General features: G+C 45.8%; 1 protein-coding gene across 1 annotated transcript in view; it reads left to right on the top strand.

Moving 5' to 3' along the window:
* The window catches only part of NPAS2 (neuronal PAS domain protein 2), a 159,773-nt gene that overhangs the window by 57,003 nt on the left and 79,271 nt on the right, over positions 1-23,499 (top strand). Inside the window, exon 2 of the mRNA XM_049651359.1 lies at positions 17,420-17,473. Within this exon, the coding sequence (XP_049507316.1) occupies positions 17,442-17,473 (32 nt within the window). The 5' untranslated portion in view covers positions 17,420-17,441. The remainder of the gene's footprint in view (positions 1-17,419; positions 17,474-23,499) is intronic.

The following is a 23,499-nucleotide window of genomic DNA, read 5'->3' as shown; positions in this document are numbered from 1 at the left end:
TCGCCATGCAACAACATATGGGAACACTGCATGCGTGTACACACACACACACACACACACCCATACGTTGTTAAAGCCTCACTTGTGATGATGGCTAAGAAAGGCTATGTAGTTGTTAATATCATTTTTTAAAACCTCAAAGTGTTTGCCAGTGTATAGCCAGAGACAGACCACCCCCTCAGAGGGAGCTGGCCTGGTGTCATTCTGACATAGCTGTGAACTAGGCTTCTTACTCTGGAGCAGGCACAATAAACACTTTCAACCACATGAAGGAGGAAGGAATCTCAAATGAGAGTATAGGTTAAGAAGAGGAAATATTTCTAGGAGAAGGAGGAAGGACTTAATACTTCTTACTGCCATTTTATTTTTGTAATTAAATATATTTAATTTTATGTATATACACACATATACATATAATAGAGAGCTTGACTTTATTTAATGAAAACTTGTCTAAGATCCTTTACCTTTTTATTCTTAATGAAAGAAGGGATGAATTGCAATGAATATACATTGCTTCTCCCTCAGAAAACAATGAGAAAATTTGTAAATGTTTTCATTCAAACCAGACATCTCCTTTTGTTTTGTCAGTTGACTTCCTTCTCCTTCAAATAAGCTTACAAAAATGAAATTTATTTGTTTACATTTATAATCTCCAAAAATGTTAGTGTGACCTTGCAATAATTATTCAGTTCTGTTGTTCTAAAGAATCTGATCGTTTTGGGGCGCCTGGGTGGCTCAGTCGGTTAAGCATCCAACTCTTGGTTTTAACTCAGGTCATGGTCTCATGGCTTGTGAGTTCGAGCCCCACATTTGGCTCTGCACTGACAATGTGGAGCCTGCTTGGGATTCTCTCTCTCTCCCTGTCTCTTTGGCCCTCCTCTGCTCCTCACATGCTCTCTGAATGAATGAATGAATGAACTTAAAAAAAAATAGTGTTGAACCAGTTAAACCACTGACATTGCGGAGACGGCTTGGGATTCTCTCCCTCTCTCTTTGCTCCTCACCAGCTCTCATTCTTTCTCTTTTTCCCTCTCCTTCTCTCCCTCTCTCCCTCTCTCAAAATAAATAAACTTTATTTTAAAAAAAGAATCTGATAGTTTTTCATAGACTCGAGAATTTAGCATCTTCTAGGGGTTGAAAACCACATGACTTAATATAGGTAAAGATAAGAATGTAACACCATTAAATATACTGAATTACTTAGTTAACTAAGCAAGTAAATCAAACATGTTTTGAGAGGCTGCGGCTGCATTGAATAAATAATAATAAATGCATTGAAGAGTAGATTTGACTAATGTGTACTCAGTGTATTTTAACAGCGTTTCACTTTCAACTGTGTTAAATTTGGCTAAAAGTGTAAAATTAATTATTTAAAACCATAAAAGGAATCCAAACTTCCCCCAACTTTACCCCGAATTACAGAGTTAAAAAAAATGTAGTTAGTTGTGGCCTAATGGAAAGCAGGTGTATGATACTTTGTTAAGCAGACTAATTGGTGGTGATGAGCCTTGCACCTGCAGAAGGGTCATTAGTGAGGGTGGGATTCTGCACTCCTCCAGCGCGTGGGCCCTGAGCCACTCACACATTTAGAGTATGATTCAGTTCGCAGAAATGTTGTATATCACCAGCTCTTCAGGAAAATACTGTTATGCAAGCTGAAGTCTCCTAGTACAGGAACCTTTGGGATTGCGAGGGACCTTTAAAAGGACTTGCTGTGTTGGTTTCCTGGTAGCTGCAATTGAAAAATAAAACTAATTGATGTCCATGATTAGTATCTGTTATTTAAATGTGGAATAGCACCTTTTGAATGGCTCCTAGGGTTGATGTAACAAGAACTACCGCCTGAGCTAACATTCATCGGGCTCACATTCTAGGCGGTTTGCAGCTATTGTGTCCTTGTCTCAACTGCTCTGTGAAGGTGGATTTTGAACACAGGATCCTCCTGCCCTGTTGCCTCTTTGCCAGCGGATCTGCATCTCTTTGATTTTGGCGGGGCTCCCAGGGCACAGCTATGTGCTGAGTAAGTAGTGAACAAGTGTTCAAGGGCCAGGAGGAAGAAGGAAGGAAGGGATGATTTGCAAAGGCCAAAGGACACTCTTTTTGCCCTTTTGTTCTGAAAATGTGAAAGAGAAGTTTTCCCATAACGTTTCTGAAAGAGGGTGGGTGAACATTCTCAAAGTTGTGGGTTTTTAGGTTGGGATGTTTCTAATTTTTTTAATGTTTATTTATTTTTGAGAGAGACAGAGTGTGAGCAGGGGAGAGGGAGACAGAATCCAAAGCAGGCTCTAGACTCTGAGCTGTCAGCACAGAGCCTGATGTAGGGCTTGAACCCACAAACTGTGAGATCATGACCTGAGCCAAAGTCAGACACTCAACCTACTGAGCCACCCAGGCACCCCAGAGATCTGAATGTTTCTAAAAGGTTTATTGCTAAACCTTGTAACACCTTTGTCACAGAAATGAAATAAAGAGGAAACAATGCTCAGCATTTTAGAAGAAGGCCCTCTAAAAATTATACATATCTGCATTTACAGATTATGTCACCACAGCCTGGCTTGAGATACACGACCACTGCTCTGTGGAGAAACTTCTCTGAGACAACCCCCCCCCCAGACTAACTTTTGTTTGTTCCTGCTCTGGGGGCACCAGGGAGCTATTTCAGGGTTGAACTAGGGTCCTGTCCCTCCTGGGAGTCCTGGGGAATAGGACCTGGCCCTCTGGGGACCCCAGTATCAGTCTCCAGGTTTGAGCTGGGCCCTCCTGAGAAAACCAGATTTCAGCCTCCTGGAAGTAGGTTAGATCACCTGGGCCTCAGGGGAATTTCCCCCAGCGTGTCTGGTGCTTTGTCCAGCTCCTGAGCCCAAGAAGCCCGGATAGTGGTTTTTCCTCTGCAGAGCTGCAGGCTGAACCAAACACGGGGAACATAGGAACAGCGGCAGGACCGCCTCTCCAGCATGGGGTTCTGGCACCGCTGGCTCAAGCCTGTCCTTGCCCCCAGCAAGTGTCCGGTGATCACTAGGATTCATGGGGGAGTTGGGGGAGAAGCGTCAGGTGGAGGACGCCCCCAAGCAGGCGGCCTCAGCACCACCACCATTGGCCTCAGTGTTCTTGCAAATTGTCAGGGCTGTGCACCTCTGCAGGTGAAGCAGCTGATTTCACTGAAGAAAAACACGAATCGATTTGTCTCTGAAGGCAGGGAAATGGTAGTGGGTGTCAGTCCACGCTGTTCTTTTTAGGCAGTTTTGTTTGTCTTGCCTTTTTTTTTTATTTTAAAGAACCATCTCTCAAGCTTTCTTTGAATTTTCCCCATTACCTGGGTCCCCTGGCTGCCCCCTAGAGGCTGGCCCAGACCACCCAGGCTGGGCTGTGAGCCGGCACACCCCTCTCCCCGAGGACGCAGCACATCAGTAGTTCAACACAGTGCACGGTGCTGCTGAGCTGACCTACTTTTCCTGTTTGCCCACAGCAGGCTAAGCCTGTTTAGCGTTGTCCAGAGGGGCTGGGCAGAGCAAGGAGCTTTCCGAGGCGTACAGATGGCAGTCTTCTGGGTGAACGTGGTTTAATCTGTTTGCCCTGTTTTCCATTAGTCTAAAGGGTTAGGCCCCAGCACCCAAGGTGACGTGGGGACAGGGTCTGAGCGCAAGGCATCCTGCATCCTGATTCAGCCTGTCTCCTGGAGATCCTGCATTATGGTGAATTATTGCTGGGAACCAAGGCTTCCTTCCAAACTTTAAAAACAGATTTCTCAATGGAAGCCCTTCAACCATATCTCCTGTAGCAGGAACCTGTACTGAGCCCCAGGAACCTCTGCTTGCTGAGATGCAGAGAAGTTGGGAACTGTGTTTGTCCTCCCTTGAGGGGGCTTCCTTCTCATGTGAGTGTGTGAGTGTGTGTGTGTGTGTGTGTGTGTGGCAAGAGGTGGCTGGCGCAGGGATTGACTGGGTAAGGCCAAGGCACTGCAGAAACAAATAGAGATTATAATGAGGTGGGGCAGGGTAGGGGTGCTTCCCTGACCTTGGATGGATAAGGCTGGAGGGACGAAGAGGCTGGTGTTGCCAATGTAGGTGTCAGGGGACAGGGACGGAGGAGGGGACAGTGTGACCATGGATGGCAGTTTGTCATCCAAAGCTGTGGATGCCATGCTCAGGAACGTGGAGTAGATCCTCTGAGCAAAGGGGAGTGTGCACTAGCGGGTGTATATATGCCCCCCAAACACACACATGTATTTACTGCCTTTATTCTTTGCTGAAATATTGCTGCATTGCTGCTTGTGGGCATAGGATAGTGTCTGTTAGAGTTGTTCAGGGAAGAAAATCGTAGGATCAGAGAGTCATGATTAAATAAGCTGACATATGAGAAAGCCAGAAGCTAGCGATTTACGGTTTTTCACTAATTCCTCCTGTATTTTGTGCATTGCAAAATGCCTTATGGAAGACGTCCTGAGCCTGCCCTTTCTAATTGCAAAGCCCTGTCTGACTGAACCGTCCTCACAGTGGGGCTTGCGTCTGGAACTCTCCTGGACACATTGAAGCCACTGCCCCCAGGGGAGAGTCAGACCATCAGGTACATTGTGCATTTCCTGGGGTCGCTTCATTAGACATTTATAAGAGGAGAGGATTCAAACTCTGTTTGAAAAAAGAAAAAAATAGACTTCTCATACTTTCTCTTGCAGTTTCTTCACTGTTATCTGGCCAGATGGAAGGAGAGAGATCAAAAATGCCTTTAATTTACAGCATGAATATCTGAATGTACAAAATGAGAAAACTGGAGGTTTCTAGTCCTGCCAGGGAAAAACCCAAATGGCCTTTAAATGGTGTAGAAGTCAGGCCTTTTTGGACCTGCTCACACTCTTTGCTTGTCTGATGAGCAAGACTGTCTCAGGCAGTGATCATCCATACCGTTGGCCAACGTCTTCCTGGTGGAAGTGCTTCGAGCCCCTTCTCTTGGGTGGACTGGGGGCTTCCTAGGTCTGTTTTTGCATCTCATCTTCCCATGTGTATTATTGCGTCCATAGGGCAGGACTTTCTTCAGACTCCGTGTGTGGAAGGGGCTGTGTGTTTCTGGAAGAGAAAATGGAAGGCGGGCATCCAGCGAGAGAGGGAAGGACATCAGTCTGTGTTGGAAATCGTCCTCCAGCCAAAGCTGGTGGGGCATCCAGACATGGGATTGTTTCTACAGAACATTCCTGTCGTGGCTACGTTACATCTCATGAATGCCATTTGTCCATTGGGGAGGTGGGGCACCCCTTTTCCTTCTGCCCTCCCTAGTCAGGGGCTGCTTTCTGTTGGTGGGCTGGACCTCTCCTTGGGGTGCCCCCTCACCAGGCCCCTTGTGACATTGGTGATTGTGGCTCAGTCTCCACACTGCCTGCCCACAGAGGCACATGCAAGATGTCGCACCCACAAGAGGAGTAGTGGCTTTGAGCAGGCAGAGAGACAGACACTGCCCAAGGCACAAGACCACCCTCTGCTTGCTTAGACACGTCTGGATGTTAGCCATCAAGGCCCATTTCCCCACCATAGGCACCAGATACAACCAGAGTCATGTCAGGAGGGGAGGGCTGTCCAGGTGGCTCAGATGACCTGTCAGGATTCCCCACCCCAGAGGAAAGCCCCACAGGCCAGCACCCATTTCCCCTGGGGGAATGATTCTCAGCTGAATTGTACCATAGAGCCAACAGCAGAAGCATCAGAGGATCTAACTTTATGGATACCCGTGCAAGTGAACACATTAAATACGGTAAGTCACCATAGGGTCTCACATCATGAAGAGTGCTCCCGTGGGCTCTTTGCAGCCCATGAGCTTGGCTAGGCCCAGCTGTCCTAGCATAAGTGGTGGGCACGCGCTCCCTGGCTTTCCACGGAGAACATTCTTCATTTAAACTGTAAAGAAAAGAAAAATCTTTCAACGAGAGGAAAGAGAAGACCATGCAAAGTAAAGCCATTTGTACTAGTGAGGTGGGAGGCATTTGGTGTGCAGCTCTGGAGGTCTGGCCCGCTCTCATCACAAAGTCATGATTTCTGACCACTGCACTGTGAAAAAGGAGGCAATTCACCTTTCTTGCCCAGCTCTCCCCAGCCAAGTGCTCTACATGGGCGAGCTGCCCTCCTGGGTCTCGTATGGATGGGGGAAAGTGGGCATCATCCCACATTCGCAGTGAGCTAGCTGTTCCCGAGTCTGTGTCTAGGCCACCACGCTAAGTGAAGGGAAAAAGGCGGAGGACATTCGTACCTAGATCCTGTTAGCTCCCAAAGTAATTTCGTTGCCTCCCACAGTTAGCAGTTCACATGAAACATCCCACATTTTTATTAAACATTATTTGAAGCTCTGATAGGAAGCCCAAAAGTCCACAGCCTGGGTGTCCAAAACAAGCTTGACTTCCCCTCTCATGGACTTCTTTTTCTGCTCTTCTTCTTACAAACTTGAGCACAATTTGGATGAGTGTTTCCTGGGCCAGAAGGAGCTTTAGGACCCACGGTTATGTGGAGGGGAGCTGCTGGCTGGAGCAGGGTTTTATGGACTCATTTCAGTTTTTCTGTGACAGCTGACGAGTGGTTCCCAACAAAGGCTTTCACTGACTCAGCTCTGAACATGACTCATAAATCTCCTTTTCCCCTCTTGCTGATTTTTATAGACATCTATTGTCCACACCCTGACCACACACTGTCACCCATCGGAATCTCTAGTTGACTCAGGTTTACACTTTATAAAGGGCCCTCTGAAAGGAGTCTTAAGTGATTGGAACCTAAGTTCCAAAGGTTGCAAGAGTAATATTTCATGTTAGGGTGACCCTAAACATCCAGATATCTAGATGATTCTTATTTTGGAAGTTCTTTGCTGGCCACACGATGTCATTGTGAATTTATTCAATAACTAAGTTTCTTTCTCTATCCATTCCTTCATTGCTATGTCACTGTTTCCCTGAATAATGAATCATCAGACCGTTGCATGGGGGACTCATGATGGTACCAGGCAGATAAAACCTCGGCGTTGACCGTGGAGAAGCTTGTGGTATAATTTTCATGTGTTCATGGAAACTCGCTGAGGTCGGGGCAGGGGTGGGGTCTCATCTGAGTTGTTTCTGGGAACTGGGCTCAGTGAGGCCGCCGGCAAGGCTCGGGAAGCACGGCTACCTGGGGGGATTGCCAGAGTGGTTGGGGTTAAGGATAGACGTGTCCACCTTGCATTTCCCAGGTCGAGGGATGTGCCAGAGTGTAGCGAGCATTTCTCAGTCGGAGGGGAATTGGGATTGCAGGAGCAGGCAGCGCTCAGGTTTCCACTGCCCATTTCCTTTAGAAAAGCTATTTTTTCCCCCAGAAAATGAATCATTGCAACCAAAACAACATTCCCTGGAGAGGAAGAATTAAAATGTGGAAGTTATTTTCTAGCCTCCCCCAGAGGACAAAGGGAGACGAGTGAGCATTGCAGTTCATCAGTGACTGTTTTTCAAAGTATTTTTATTTCTTAAATATAATGAGAAAAAATCATTATCAAGTTCCCACGTGGAAGACAAAGATGTTAATCCAAAACGACATGAGGTCCCCTCATCAGGGGCTGACTGGGAGGACAGAAGGCACCCTCCCTATCCACAGTAAATAAACTGCAGTCAGTGGGGGAGATGCATGTGCTTGGTATTGCCCCTTTTGATTTCAACCCATTCTTGCGTTTAATATTTTTTCTTTTTAAGGAACTATATTTACCAGGTTTGGTTGGTATGGTGGGGAGGAATATTAGGATTTTCCAGCTAACTTGGGGTCTATAATTCAAACCATTTCTCAGCCAGTTGGAAAATGTCATGCTTTTATTTTGTAAAATTCATTGACCTTTTAACACAACAGGCTTTATAATAGTCAGTTGGAGGAAAATTCAAGGCGATACAGAATGACCCACTGGGCCTATAGTGGTTGTACAAAAAGTTAGAAATTAAAGACCCTGAAGAGTAAGGCTGAGTAGTGATTCTAGTGACTCTGTCTGGCCCCCAGCCTACTTTTGTAAATAAAGTTTTATTGGAACACACCCACACTCATTCATTTGCATACTGTCTGTGGCTTCTTTTGCACTGCAACAGCATAGCTGAGCAGTTGCAGCAGAGACCTGAGACCGTACGGTCTGCATTTAAAATATTTACTAGGTAGCCCTTTACAGAAAAGGATTGCCAACCAACCCCTGCGTTAGTAGAATAACATAATTTTCATTTATGTTGCATGTAGGCTTCTCTGGAGACCCAGAAATGAGCTGCCAGTCCCCAAGTATGTCCCTGTCACCTGTATGATTCATTAGTCTCCTATCTCGCTGACACACTATGGGACCCAGGACAGATGTGCCATGAGAAAAGAGTTACACTGCCATTTGCTGGTCCTTGCTCACCAGGGGCCAGAGTTCCAATCAGTTATATAGCAGTAAGTAGCTGTGAGAAAGAATGCTCCAGAATTCTTAGGGTAGAAATTTCACCTGGGTAATGAAAATGTCACTTACAGAACTCACTTGTGTTCTTCAGTTCAATTAAAGGCAATAGCTATTTCTTGAGGACATCCTCAGTCATTCTGTGTTTGCTCCATTCCCTTCTCCCCCCACCCCCAGCCTCATGACCTAGATTTCTGCTGGGTTATCACTGGACACCATGGGCAGTCTGTGTGCATGTCTGTCTGTCTTTCCGCCATGCCTGCTTCCACACACACACACACACACACACACACCCCTACACACACAGTTTTCAACACTGACTGGGAGACAGGAACAATAATCTCACTCTGCTCAAAGACATTTTATAGACTGAGGTACCAGTTCCTACTGCTAGCTTTTAACTTCTTATCATTACTGATATCGTGCTTAATAGTAGCTAGAAATTTTTGAGGACTTGTATGTGCCAGGGACTGTGCTGGGGGTTTCTCACTGATTCTCTCATTTTCTTCTTACAACCCCACAACGAGGAGGCCCTGCTGTTGTCTCCACCTCACCAGAGGGGCACTAGGACCCTGGAAGCACACATACTTGCCCGAGGTCACAAAGAGCTACCGAGGAAGCAGGGTTTCTGGCAACTCCGGGCCACCAGGGCCTTTTCCCCCTCCCAGAGGTGGATGCCAGACCCAGGAGCTCAGAGACCCAGTGTGCCCCACTAGCTCTGCCTCCTATTGCGGCGGGTGTGGCTCTCTGATAAATTCCTGGGGACTTCCTGAGTCCAGCCAGTGCTCACTGGCCTTGCTTGGTTAGATTCTCCAACTGGTCTGCTTCCTTCCTGGGCCCGAACCAACTTGCTTTATGCACCCCATCCTGCTGGGTGGTCTCCACAACCCTGCTTGCTGGCAGCCACAGGTGGTCTCTGGAGGTGGGACAGGAGCACCCATCTGTGGGTACCTCTGGCCGCTAATATAGTCCTTCCTTTCTCTGGTCAGGAGCATCTCTAGGAAATGTTAGGTCTGTGTGACTGCATTCACTCTGCAGTGACCTTCCTGCTGTGCAGAGAGTATGTTTATTGAAATTCAAGTGAACATAAGAAGAAAGGATGATCCTGGAGTTACCTGCCTTAGCAGGGGCTCAGGACCACCACAGTGGGAACATAAAGGTTAGGACAGTTACTCGAAGCAGGCATGGGATGGACAGGACTCACTTTGAGGCCTGTGCTGCAGGCATCACGCTGGCCCTTTATTGTATACATGCGTGCAGAGATACTTCTCATTTATGGCTCACGAGCTCTCTGCCTGGTGGGTGTCAGCCTCACTTTAGGAGTAAGGGAAACAGAAACTCATGAAGTTTAAGGGACTTGCTCAAGGTCATAGAGCAAGTGGGTTGGAATTGAAATTTAAATCAGCCTGACCCTGAAGTCAGAGATCCCCGCATTCTCAGTAGGCTGGGGGTGAAATGCCTGAGTCAGCTCCAAGGAGACGCGGGATGGGGGTGGGGGGGCAAAGGGGGGCTCCGCCTGCAGTCCTTGTGTCCATGGTCAGGTCACTCAGCCCTTCTGTGTGGTGCCTCCTGATTTGTAAGGGGAGGTAACCAGAGCCAGCTCATTCCATCCATAGAACTGGATGGACATAACATGAGATTATAGTTTTTCAGAAGTTTGCTGTGGCTGAGGTTGGTGAGGGAGCCAGAGGCCCTTCCCGAAGAGTCCGATAGCGCTTTAGTTAATAGCTCCTGCACACACAACAGTTCCTGTCTTAATTTTTAGTCTTTAGGACATAGTTGTACCTTTAAATGTACTTCGTGAGTACTGTTACTCTGGATTACCCATGATCATTGAGAAATTTGTGGGAGTCAGTGTTAGGCAATCACATCAGAATTCAGATAGGGTTTGGCTCTGGCTCTGACCTTCCTTTCCTCCCTCTCTGCCTGTCTCGCCCTCCCTTCCTTCTCTCCTTCATTCCTCAGATACTTATTGAGCACTCCATGTGGGTAAGGAGCAGGTCCAGACATCATGGCATGTGTAAAGATGGGTGATGCCTGGTCCTTGCCTTCAAAAAAGATAACCTGATTTTTTGAGTGTCTGCTGTGGGCCAGGCTTGTGCTGGGGTACTGTCACATGTGTAAACTTAATTCTTTCCAGAATCACAGCTGTCCTCTGAGGGAGTTCTCTCGCACCCCTCGGATCAGAACCTCCAGTGTCCTCCCTTTCACTCAGAGCAAAAGCCAACCTTGGTCCAGTCTCCCTGGTGTGCATCCCTATGGCCCACTTCCCTCAAGTCATGGTCAAATGTGGTCTTATTAGCAAGGACTTGCATTGACTTCTGAAAGCTCCCAGAGCAAGACTCTGGCTCACTATAGCGCTCCCTAGCCTCCCCTCCCCCACCTGAGTCTCCAGTATTTTTCTCCACAGCAGTTACAAGCAGGTGACGATATTTACTTATTTACTTGCTTGTGGCTTGCCCCCACTCTCCTGCCTGACCCCACCATCTAAGAGCCACAAGAGCAGGAACTTTGCAAGGTGCCCTGGCACTCGGGGAATGCCTGTGGAATAGCCCACCCTCACACATGAACACCATGTTCGTGCTTCAGTGAACGCACTCCGTTACCTCCTCACAGAGAGATGCCGTGTACATGGATCAGAGGCCTCCGGGTCGCTAAGATTCAGCTTTTCCCAAATTGTTCTCTAGATTCAACACACTCCCAATCAAGGTTGCAGCAAGCATTTTATAGAAATTGACAATGTAAATTCTAAAATCTGCAAGGAAATGCAGAGACTTAGAATAGCCAAGAATCTTAAATAAGAAGAGCAAAATTGGAAAGCTCACACTACATTGCTACCAGAAGTCCCTGTAAAACCAGAGGAGTTAAGCTAGTGCAGAACTGGCATAAAGATAGAGAAATACAGGATGCCACAGCGTCGGGAAACAGAAGAAGTTTCCCTACACAGAAGGTTCGCTGTCTTCAAATAATATGCTCAATATGTTTCCAGGTGAAGTGCCTCTAAGTTTAAAGCAATGGGTCCAATTGTCAATCTGATGAAAGTTCAATAAGTATGTCTCAAAGTCTAAAAACAGAGAAGATAGTATATTCGTTGTACTTCTTTGAGGTTCATAATTGGATCTACCACTTTAAATTTAGAGATTCTTCATCTGGAAAAGGGGTATCTGAAAGCTGAAGAAAAACACTATGTATTCTATGTGTGAATGTAACTAACATGCAGTTTAAAAATAAGTTTGTCGCTACCTCAGCTGGGTGATTAAGGCCAGAGCCACAGAGATACATGCTGTTATTACCCTTGATATGAAGTGATAAGAATGGCACTTTACCCCTGTGAACGTCCTCCTAAAAACCCACATGTCCAGTCTGACCATGAGAAAAAAACATCGGACAAACTCAAATTGAGGGACATTCTACAAATACTCCTCGAAATTGTCAAGGTCATCCAAAGCAAGGAGAGTCTGAGAAACTAAGGAGGCATAATGACTAGGTGTAATGTGGTGTTCCAGATGAGATCTGGGGACAGAAAAGGGACATTAGGTAAAAACTAAGAAGATATTAATAAAGTATGGACTTTGTTTAATAATAATGCGTCAGTGATGTTCATTAATTGTGCCAAAGGTACCATACTAATATAAGGTGTTCATAATAGCAGGTACTGGGTACAGGATATAAAGGAACTCTCTATAATGCCTTTATATTTTCTGTAAATGCAAAATAGTTCTAAAAATTTTTTTTATATTTCTAATTTTTTTAATGTTTATTTTTTGAGAGAGGGAGAGAGAGAACATGAGTGGGGGAGGCGAAGAGAGAGAGGGAGACACAGAATCGGAAGCAGGCTCCAGGCTCTGAGCTGCCAGCACAGAGCCCGATGCAGGGCTCCAATCCGTGAACCGTGAGATCATAACCTGAGCTGAAGTCAGATGCTCACCGACTGAGTTACCCAGGTGCCCCAAAATAGAGTTTATTTTAAAAAAAATGTTTATCCTGTGTCTGCTACAGAGACTTGGTATATAAATGGACCTGAATAGAGATTCTGTTAATATATGTATAGGATCACACAAGACATTTGACAAAAATGCCAGTGCAATTCAATAGGAAAAGAAATGTCTTTTCAAGAAATCACCCTGGAGTAACTGAATGTCCAGATTGGAGGAAAAAATTAAAAGATGATCCTTGACTGCTTTTACCCCACACATAAAATTTAATTTGCAGTGGACTGTGGATCTAAATGTGAAAGCTAAAATGATAAAGCTTCTAGAAGAAAACAGGATAATTCTTCATGACACTGAGGTGACAAAGATTTCTGAGGACACAAAAATCACTAACCTTGAAATTAAAAAGTTATAAATTGGACTTCATCAAATTTAAAAACTGTTCACCAAAAGATGCCGTCAAGAAAGTGAAAAAAGGCCAGCCACAGACTGGGAGATGTTCACAAATTGATCTCTAGATCTGGCAAAGTAGTGTATGCAGAAGAGAGAAACGTATAAATCAGTACAAAGAAGACAAAAAGAAGCCCAATTTTTAAGAAGAAAGAAAAGAAAAAGGAAATGGGCAAAAAACTTGAACCGACACCTCACAAAAGAAGCTATCCGTGGTCAAAAAGCACATGAAAAGATACTCAGCATCATCAATCAGGAGGGAAATGCAAATTCAAATCCCAGTGAGATCCCACAACACACCCACTAGAATGACCAAATGTAAGAAACCAGTACCAAGTGTGGGCAAGAATGTGGAGCTGCTGGAACTCTCATATGTTCCTGGTGCAAATGTAAAATTGTACAGTACTATGGAAAACAGTTGGCAGTTTTTAATAAACTAAGCATATGGCTACCATATGATACAGCACTTACACTCCTAGGCATAAACACCCAAGAGAATGAGCACTTATTTCCACCAAAAGACGTGGGTATAACTTACACTGGTGACCCGTAGGGAAGGCGGTATCTGCCAACTTTCTCCACTTACAAAGTTACCATTTTCCTTTGTAATTAATAAATATATTGAGGGAAATACTTTTTTAAAGTTTATTTTGAGAGAGTGAGAGAGAGAGAGAGCATAAGTGGGGGAGGGGCAAAGAGAGAGAGAGAACCCAATAGGCCCTTCACTGTCAGCATGGAGCCTGATGCGGGGCTTGAACCCACAAACCATGAGATTGTGACCTGAGCTGAAACTAAGAGTCAGATGCTTAACTGACTGAGCCACCCAGACAACCCTTGAGGGAGATGCTTTAAACTATGCAGATATCCTGAGTCTTCTCAAACGTTTGCTTATTAACTTAAGCATCCATGAGTGGATCTTGCCTGCAACAATTATTACTATGGGGTACTGATGGTGATTTTCTATTTCCCATATTCTTTCTACATTTATTAATTAGAATTCTTCTGTAAGGGAGATCTGTCCCCCTGCCCCTGTTTCTTTCTTTCTTTGTAGCAGTATAGACGCCTGAATAGTTTCTTCTGTGGGTTACAATCTATCGTTACTGATTTTGTGGCTTAAATAGTTACAAGACACTTCTCTGCCAGGCTCTCCTTCCTCAGCCTCTCATCATTATTGTATTATTATTTCTTGAGTGTTATTATTTCTACATGTAGATGCCTATACTTCAAATTTGGACAGTTGTAAAAGGTTTTTAAAAGACTCCAAATAGTTTGTGTTCCAGAAAAATCCAGACATATCCAGAACTGGAAGAGCTCCTCAGAGATGAACATTAGTGGCATGCTGGGTGTCCTTCCTGTTCCCCTTCACACCTCTCCACCCTTCACTCTGCACTGGGGGCTTCCCCACGTGGGTGATATCATGGCCTCCCTGCCTCAGCCTTCTGGGTGGTATAGCTAATAAGAGACACAAACAGGCGATGAGATGGGTGGAGAGTGAAGTGAGGTATTATTCCCTTGACTCCCCTCTCAAAAGGTTTCTTCATGCCGGCTGCATCCTTCCACCAAATGCTGCCTCCCCTATATGACATACTCCTTCCAGGTTTGGCAAACTATTTGCCTCTGGTCCCTTCACCCTCAGAGCTGGTAACAGCTCATCTGATACCAACCCTAGGTAACCATACCATCCCTCTTGGTTCCCCTACCCCACCCACAGCTTGGTAATGAAGTCCTGTTTCCTGTTGGGATTCTGGCTAATAAATCTCATAAACATCTAACATACTTAGAATATATATTTATCGAGAGTAAAGATTCTATAGCTTCCCTCCCTTGTTCACTCTTGGGGTTAATCACAACAATAGTTATTTTCTCAGCTCCAGACAGACTCTCCTCTGCCTTCACTTAAGCTCATTTTCTCTTCCCTAGCTCTGTGTGGTCGTAAAAAAACAAAACAAACTGCTCAAAATCCTTTTCATTGGAAACTCTTTATGCAACTGGGAAGAGTAGTCGTCACCTCTTAAACTTCTCTACTCTTCCTTTACCCAAACCTCACAGGAGAGATTTTTTTGCCTTTGACCCTCCCCCTTTTCTTGTGTGCCTTTGGACCCTGTCTAGCTTCTGCACATCGTGAAGTAAAAGAATGGCTCAAAAACATGAGGCAGGAGGAGCATAGCCATGTTCATAGCAGCACTACTCATAACAGTCAACAGGTGGAAGCCACCCAGTGTCCGTGGATGGATGACTGGATGAACAAAAGGTGGTATAAACACACAATAGAATATTATTCAGCCCTAAAAAGGAAGGAATGGGAGCACCTGGGTGGCTCAGTCGGTTAAGCAACCTACTTCAGCTCAGATCATGATCTCATGGTCTGTGAGTTCAAGCCCCGTGTCAGGCTCTGTGCTGACAGCTCAAGGCTGGAGCCTGCCTCAGATTCTGTGTCTCCCTCTCTCTCTGCCCCTCCCCCACTTGCACGCGTGTGCTCTCTCTCTCAAAAATAAATAAACATTAAAAAAATTGATTTAAAAAAAGAAAGGAATGGAGGAATGGTGGTTGCCAGGGTCTGGGGAGAGAGGGAATGGGGAGTTAGTGTTTAATGGACACAGAGTTGCAATTTTATAAAATGCAAAGACTTTCTGGAGATGGTGGTGATGGCTGCACAGCAATATGAATGCACTTAATCCCACTGAACTATACACGTAAGAGTGATCAATTTTATGTCATGTGTATTTAATTTAAAAAAAAAAAAACCTGGGGAGGGCATGGGACACAATGGGCTCAGTGACAAGACAGTGAGGACTTCAGTGTGGGGCTCCTGTGGCAGGTGCTACTGAGGAACTTGGCTTAGGGGCCCTGTCTCACCAGGCACAGTTGAGCAGAGTGGCACAGACAGGGGACAGATGACAGGAATCAGTCAAGGCAACAGGAGGGATAGGGAAGAAGAGGAAGGAGGTATAGGTCATCACAGCTTCATGGATTCAGGAAATGTTTAAGGACAAACAAATATAAAACAGAGAAGATGTGGTCAATAAAGAATAGCTATTAGTCACTCCTAAATGTTTCATTTATGACTAAGCAATCCCAGTAATCCAAACAGGATTCCGGAACCTCAGGAAAGCAGTGTGAAGCCCACATCCCTCCTGAGAACGTGCTCTGTCCAGGGGCACCGGGTGAAGGGCTTGGCTTGGCTGGGTCCTTGCTCGTAACCTGGACGCATGGGCAGCCAGCACTTTCTTCAGAGCAGGGACCTGGGGTAGTGCATCACTAAATGAGTTGATGCCGCATTTTTCACATCTTAAAACTTTGAACAGATTCCATCTGGGAGACATTAAGCACATGCCTGTTTGCAGATGTGTTAACCCCATTTTAATTACGATACAAGCCTTAACTGCCGAATAGCGTGTCTTGCAAGTCTATCACCAAAATATGCCTTTCCGTTTACTGAATGGGGCATGTGTGTAAACAAGGGCTGTAGCTAGAATTCCTCCTCCTCTTCCAGCTCACACCCATCCCTGTGCACTTGTCAGACCCAGATCACAAAACCAAATTATCTTAGAAATATTCATTTGCCCCAGTAAAAGGTTATCTAAAACTTTAAGTTTCGAGAGTGTTAGTGCATTTGCAAAGCGTTGGTTTTGGAGTTCTGACTTCAGACCCTCTTACAACAGAAGCGTGTGGGCAGTGGCGATTCAGCTTCCCTGGGGTCCACACCCATATCTCAGCCACTCTGCCCTCTATGCTACCGCATAATTCTCCTACAGTTCTCCCTGCAGGCTGTGGCCTCATGGACACCCTGAGAGTGTTTCTGCTCTGAAGGCTGGCTGGAGGGGGTTCCCCAAACAGGCGGGACCCTGGGAAACATGTGAATGAAATAAAGAGTCCGAGCATGCCTGCATGTGACAGAGGGACCCAGATCTGTGGGGCAGCAAGAAATCCAGCCGGCTGCCTAGGAGAGTACAGGTTCTGGGCGGTGAGCTAGTCTCTGATGACTTTGGGCTACAAGAACATTCCTGGATTGTTACTTAATTTTTCACATCTGTGTGCCTTGACTGTCTAGGGAAGTGTAAATGCCTGGAAGGACTACGGATTATAGTCCTTTGGGGCCCCAATTTCTTCCCAGCTGCTTGTAAGAGGGGTCTGTGTATTTGAATGACCAGATAGATAAATGCTGTTCTTTACAATGTCATGGGCACCTTGCAGGTTTAAGGTTTGAGATAAACAGATACTTCCTTGAGCCAGGTGTAGAAAACAGTTGTCAAAGTGCAGTCTGGGGGACCCCTGGTGGGTCCGGGAGGTCAAAACAACTTTCCTAATACAAACACATTATTTGCCTTTTTGACGCTCGTGAATATACAGTGAACCTTTCTAGAAGCTCCTTGAAAGCTATGACTGCATGGCTCTGACACCTAGAATGAGTGTTTGGGGATTTAAGATTTTTCAGTTTGAACCCACATACATATACAAGAGCTCTTTGGATCCTCAGTCATTTTTGAGAGTGTAAAGGGTTTTGCTGGAACCAAAAAGTTTGAGAACCTCTGGGCTAAGACTTGTGGGTTAAATCAGAGCAAAACAACGACCCCAGGAAAGACCTAGAAGAAAGGTCTAGAAGTAGACGCTAATCATCTGTTCTTTTTTTGCAGGAAAAACTGTGTAGAAAATCTAATGGATGAAGATGAGAAAGACAGGGCAAAGAGGTAAGAAGGAGCATCTTCCCTGCCTTGGTCTATTCCATGCCATCTATGAGGCTCAAACATGCTTGTCCTCTTCCAACATAGATGAGCTATCCTGTGCATGTCCTGTGCAGCGGGACAGGGCACTAGGGACATGTTCTTGGTACCCACTCTCCTTGAAATATTGTAGTGCTCTACTAAAAAAATGTAGACCAGCTCCCCCAATTTTGTTCCTTATCCTGAAATTCCTCATTGTCTGGGACTTGCCAGGTGGTTTATATTTTCCACATGTTCATGTCTTAACCCTGGTGACTTGGGTCTCCTTTGAGAGGCCGCTGGCTCTTGCTTTTCCAGCACAGACACTGCTTAGCAAGGCAGCATGACCGGAGAGCCAGGCAGACCTGAGTTCAAATCCCTGCTCTGCTGTGGGGAGTTGCCTGGCTTTGGACAATAATAGTAATAATCATTCCCAGATGTTGACCACGTAGTAATCATCCTCATGTGCTACGTGCTTCCATATACCCTATCTCAGTTTTCTCACCTGCACCTGGAGATATCGTAGCCACCTTGCACTGCTGTGGGATTGGCCAGAAATCCTAGTTCATTTGCTGGCATGTCAGAGCTCTTATAACCCTATTCTTGCTTATTCCTTCACTGGGCATTGATTGACTACCTACTGTGGGTAAAGTGGAGTCATAAAGCTGATATTTTGAAGGTAAAGACCTGTAAAATGTTACCAACATCGCACAGTTTGCCCCCGTGGGCAGTTACTATGTCAGGCTTCAGGGAAATAAAGATGATACGAGGAGGACACGGGTGAATGGAGGTGGTTGGTAGGTGACTACAGATGATCAAGCTGCAAGTGACAGGCCCAGCAATGGAGTGTGTTCTCCTGGGAAAGTCTTCACTCAGGCCTGAGGACAAGCCTTCTCCCTCCAGTCTCATCTCTTTCTGTTCCCACAGTTGTGTGTGTACCTGGGGGCAGGGGGAGGAAGAGGGGACAGTCCCCTGTGACAGGCTCTTGAACAGTTGCATGGCTGAAGGGATTGCCCACTTCCCTTCACAGAACCCACTGCCTGGTTGTCACTTACAGAATCCTCCACTTGCAAATGTTGCAACCTTCAGAGATCCCCCAGTTCGGCATCTCCAGGGAGAGGGGCATCTGTCTTTCCAGTGTCACCAGTTGGGGGCGGAAAGGGTGGTGGGCATGAAGACAACAAATCCCCAGCCACTCCAGACCTGCTAGACTTGAATCTGCAGAACACAGGGGGAGTCTGTATTGGTTGTTAATTCCCCCAAGTATTTCCTTAAAGAAAAATCAGGGAGCAGGGGAAATGGCCAGAGTTGTAGGCCAGATGGGGTTGGCATGGAGTGAGGATTGTCGAAACTGGATGGTCAGCACGGGGGGTTCATCATACTCTTACCTCTATACTTCTCCATGTTTCAAATTTTCTCTGATAAAAATTTGAATAGACAACAATTCAAATAATACCTCAGTTTATTCTGAAGGAACATGCCCTTCCCTTGGCATTGGGAAACAGGACTCCCCACAGCCATGCTTCTCAAACCTTAGGCCACAGCCTTCAAGGGTCACAAAATCCCTGTGGTCCCAAGTAACAAGTGGATGAATAGACTAACCCAGACCAGACAAGAATAGAATCTTCCTGCCCTCTCTCACAGACAGACTGGCTTCCGGTTCTTTCCTCTGTGTGTTTGACCTCTTGGTTTCCTCCCAGGTAGCTGTGGATTGCGTGCAAAGGCAGACAGCAGCGCTGTCCCAGATGATGAATTCCAACAAACCCTCACCTCTCCCCGCTTCCACTTCCTCACCTGCAACACTAGGCAATCATTTCTGTCCTGCAGCGACAGGGTTATTTGGGGATGCAGCCACAAAATACACAAAGAAGCTCTTTCGTGTGTGTGTATGCGTGTTAATCGTTACACACGTGTGAAAATACAAGACACTCTCATACATTTACAAGGTATTCTCCTTGGTTAGCAGCATGAAAAGATGGGTAGGGGTGGCCAGCAGTCACCGAGTGCTTCTTGTGTGTCCTAATCCTCTACACTAAGTACTTTTCTATGCGTTAGCTCGTGTCATCTCAATGTTCTCTGAGGTGTGTTTCACTGTTATCCCCATTCTACAGAGGAAGAAACGAAGGCTCAGTAACATCATAAAGCTCTCACAAATGGCAGACGTTAAAGTTAAACAGGCTTCCTAACCTCAGATTCTGGTCCTATTCCCCAGACTACAAGAAAATCCCTTCATGTAGGGACTAACCCAGTCTGTCTGGCAGGCCCACACTGAGAGCTGTGTCGTGGTGTAACTTCGGAGTCCATGGGAGTTTGCTTCTGCCATCCTCATGTTAATGTCACCTCCCAGGCTCCCCCACCTCAGCCCTCCCTCTACTGCACTGCTTACCTCAAAATGCAGAGGAGATGAAATGCTACCATTCTCAGGGGTCACCAGATGGAGACATTCCAAGAAAATCTTGGCTAAAAGTTCTTAGAAATAAATCAGGTCGTATGCAGTTTCTTTCCATTCACTCCCACCCACCCGTGGCTTTGAGGAGGTGGGCACGCATGCTCTCACACTGCCCATTTGGGAGTCTCCAGGCACACATCTGGGGTAGTGAGGTTGCTGGCTGGTCCTCACCCCCTCTCGACCTCAGTTGGGGAAACAGGTCTAGAACGCTTGGCAATACCCAGATCTGTTTGCCAGAATAGCAGTAATAATGCAGGATCCCTCATAACACTTGGGAGAACCCAGGAGGAAATAACCATAATCCTAAGATTATATCCGTCTCAAAGCCTCTGGTTGTGCAGGTTTTGTAGCAGCAGCATCGGGAGGCCCTTCCCCTAATCCCATCTGGAGGCCTGAGAGGAATAGTTTTCACTCACACAGTTGTTTTTTTTTTTTTTTTTTTTTTTTTTTTTGACAAGATTAGAAACGCTTAGCTTCAGATCAAAACCCTCATTGTCTCCAGAAAACACACGCTATGTTGGGCAAGGTTTCCAAAGCTTTGGGCAATTCATGGTTTGTTCGGATTGTTTGATCAAGTATTCTGAACCGGGACACAGGTCCACTTTCTTCTGCGAATTTCCGTGTAAAACCAGGGAGTACTGAGTGCCTATTGTGTGTCAGAACTATTTGCTGTTTTTCCTTAGGGACAATACAAAAACATGGTCCATGAACTCAAAAAGGAAACAGTCTGATTGAGAGACATTTGGAATCCCTAGATAATGAGGTTCACAGTTTACCATTTTGTGGTCCAGTGATGCACATGCCTTTCTAATTCTGGTGTGACATAGTTTTGTGGGACGTGTGTCTGTGTGTGTGGCGGGGGGAGTCATCCAGGAAGTGGCGCAGTGGGGCAGGAAGTGCACAGCTTAGTTAGGAATGAGACAGGCCTGGCTTTGACTTCTGACGCTTTTACTTTCTGTCCTTGGATGAGTTACTCAACTTCTGTTACTGAGGAACTAAATGCAGCTGCGTGTAAGCGCCTCCTCGCACACTGCAGGGAACACAGTGCTAATAAGAAATGCTAAGATGTATGGAGCACTCAGTGTGTGCCTGCGGCAGCTGACATGCGTAAGCTCTCTCATCCTCACAACACCCCCCTCAACATAGGCTTTTACCAGCCTCATTTTACAGTTGAGAAAGCCAGGGCCTGGAACCACACAGCCAGTAAGTGGCAGGCAGGGATTCAAACCAAGGTATGATTTCGAGTTCTGGGCTCCTAAGGACCTCTCCTGACAGTCAGTAAGTGGAAGCTGCTCCCTTTGGTCGACCATGTGCCCAAGGGGTAGGGACAGAAAGTGTTGTATGAATCCTCGCTTTCCAAAGAAAGCCAGTTTCTATAACTTTGCAGTGTTGTAAAGTACAACTTACTCCATTTCTTGAGAGAACGGAACACTAAGAGGAAATTCTTTCATGGTGGCCTCTTCCTTCTGTCCAGTATTGAATGAGTAATTCATCAGCATTCGTTAAAGTTACATTAACTCCTACCAGCTGGGAAGTTTTGTTTCCCTAATTGTGTGCATTTTTGTCGCAGGAGGGAAGATGGGTGGTGAGTTGAGAGCTATCGCTGCCTTTTGTTAATAAGAATGAAGAATGTCAGGCAAAATAGCTTGGGGTTCTCAATAAAGGATGCTGGTTTGCAAACACAAGCTAAACAATTTTATTATTCTTTGACCCTCTTCCTTACAGTCTTAACACTGATAAAATGGCCAGGCAAGAGGGAGATAACATCGCTGCAACCGAGACACTCATCCATGCACTTTTGCAGAAGCAAGTGTAGCAAAAAGAAAAGCTTTAGCCTTAGCATTCCTCCTGGCTCCCCCCAGGGTAGTTTGTCGACATGGACCAATGACTGAGACCATTCGGGCACCCTTCCATCAGTGTTGGTTAACTAAGAAATGTACTAAGCAGCGGGAAGATAAAGAGGAGGATACACAGCATCACCCTTCCCTCAAAGGATTTTGGGGCAAGTTAGGGAGGCTTTCTTGAAAACAAGCATAAAGGAGAAATCATATCTTGCAGGGTCTGTGTTGAGCTAAGCCAGGATGATGGTCACAATTCATAAGCTCTGTTTCTCAGCCAAGTGCCTTTCATGGAGAGTAATATGGTTAAGAGGAAAGACTGGCCTCATTTTATTGTTTCATTTCTCTAGATGTAAATTCTGTAGGTCTGAAAGGAAAGGCTAGTCCGATCCACGAAGGTTGTAGCCCACTTGGAGGACTCCAGCTCCGGGCGCACTCACTGATGCCCCTGTGTACAGGCTCAGTGCAGAATGAAAAGCCTGACCCTGTGCAGTATATGTCGATGTTTCCAGTTGGAGCCTATCTTGCTAATTTTGCTGTGATTTTCTTTCATAGGCTCTTGACTGGGAGTTACGCATATCATCATAAGCCCCAACACAGGGAAAAAAATGATAGTAAAAACATTTTTGAGACTTCCTTTCTGTTTGTTTTATTTGGTGATTAAGGCAGCAGCAGGCATTGCAAGAATATAGACGTATCAGGACACACGATTCATTTATATTACCCTGTAATTTCCAGATGAGTGATTCTGTATTCCAAACAAAGGGAAAAAGTAGAACTGTACTCGCAGGCAGAATGCTAATTCTTACTGTGGCCCAGTAAACAGCAGAATGGAAAAAGGGCCTCCCTCTATTTGGGGCTCTTGGCTTCTACCCTAGTGGGGTACTTTGGTCAGCTAAGAAGCATTGTCAGAAAGAGAATTGTATGCCCGGTAGGCTTAGAAACTTGGGAAAGTCTTAGCTCAGGGACACCCAGAAATTCTCTGGGAGCATCTGAGGTAGAGAAGAATTCACTAAAAACCCTTTCAATAATTTCAATAAATTTTAAATTGAAAAAGGATGGGCAGAAGTCCGCCATTTTGAAAATGTTTCTTTTCTGCAGAAAAAGCTAAATATTCCTTTGAGAATTTCAGTGACAAGTTGCTAAAGATTGTGCTCCCGTGAAACTCTCCCTGTGTGACTGTTAAGTAAGAATACTGGAAAATTAGGCCAGCTTCTCATTTGGGCCCCAACATTTCCTGATACCTCTGGGTAAAAGTAAAGATGTTCCGGTTACATCTCAGGAAGAAGGAATAGCACAAGCCGAGCACAGTCATCCCACAAACACTTCACCAAATGTCTGCGGTAGAAAACAAATTGAGTCTCCAGAATTCTCCATGAGGTGAGGGAGGCATCATCCTGACCCATCTAGCTCCACATGGGATGACTTTTCTCTCCACACACCCAGATGACATTCTTTCCTGGAACCAAGCTGCTGAAGGCTCCTGAGCTCAGTGGTGTCCCCAGCCCCAACAGTCTGGGCGTGCAGGGAGGCTGTCTGACTTATGGTCATGAGGAGGTGTGCACCTGTCCCGAGGACCCAGGCCTGGGCACAGGAAGGGACTGCACTGGCTTTAAATGGAACTTGCTTTATGTCAGAGTTCCCTGGAATGTATTCTGAACAACACTAACCTCAGGAAATGCCCCCCCCCCAAGACAAGTTTGGGCCATGCTGTTTACTTTTTCTCC

Source organism: Panthera uncia (genome assembly GCF_023721935.1).
Source record: "Panthera uncia isolate 11264 chromosome A3 unlocalized genomic scaffold, Puncia_PCG_1.0 HiC_scaffold_11, whole genome shotgun sequence".
NCBI classification, from domain to species: domain Eukaryota; kingdom Metazoa; phylum Chordata; class Mammalia; order Carnivora; family Felidae; genus Panthera; species Panthera uncia.
This window is presented reverse-complemented; position numbering and strand designations above follow the sequence as displayed.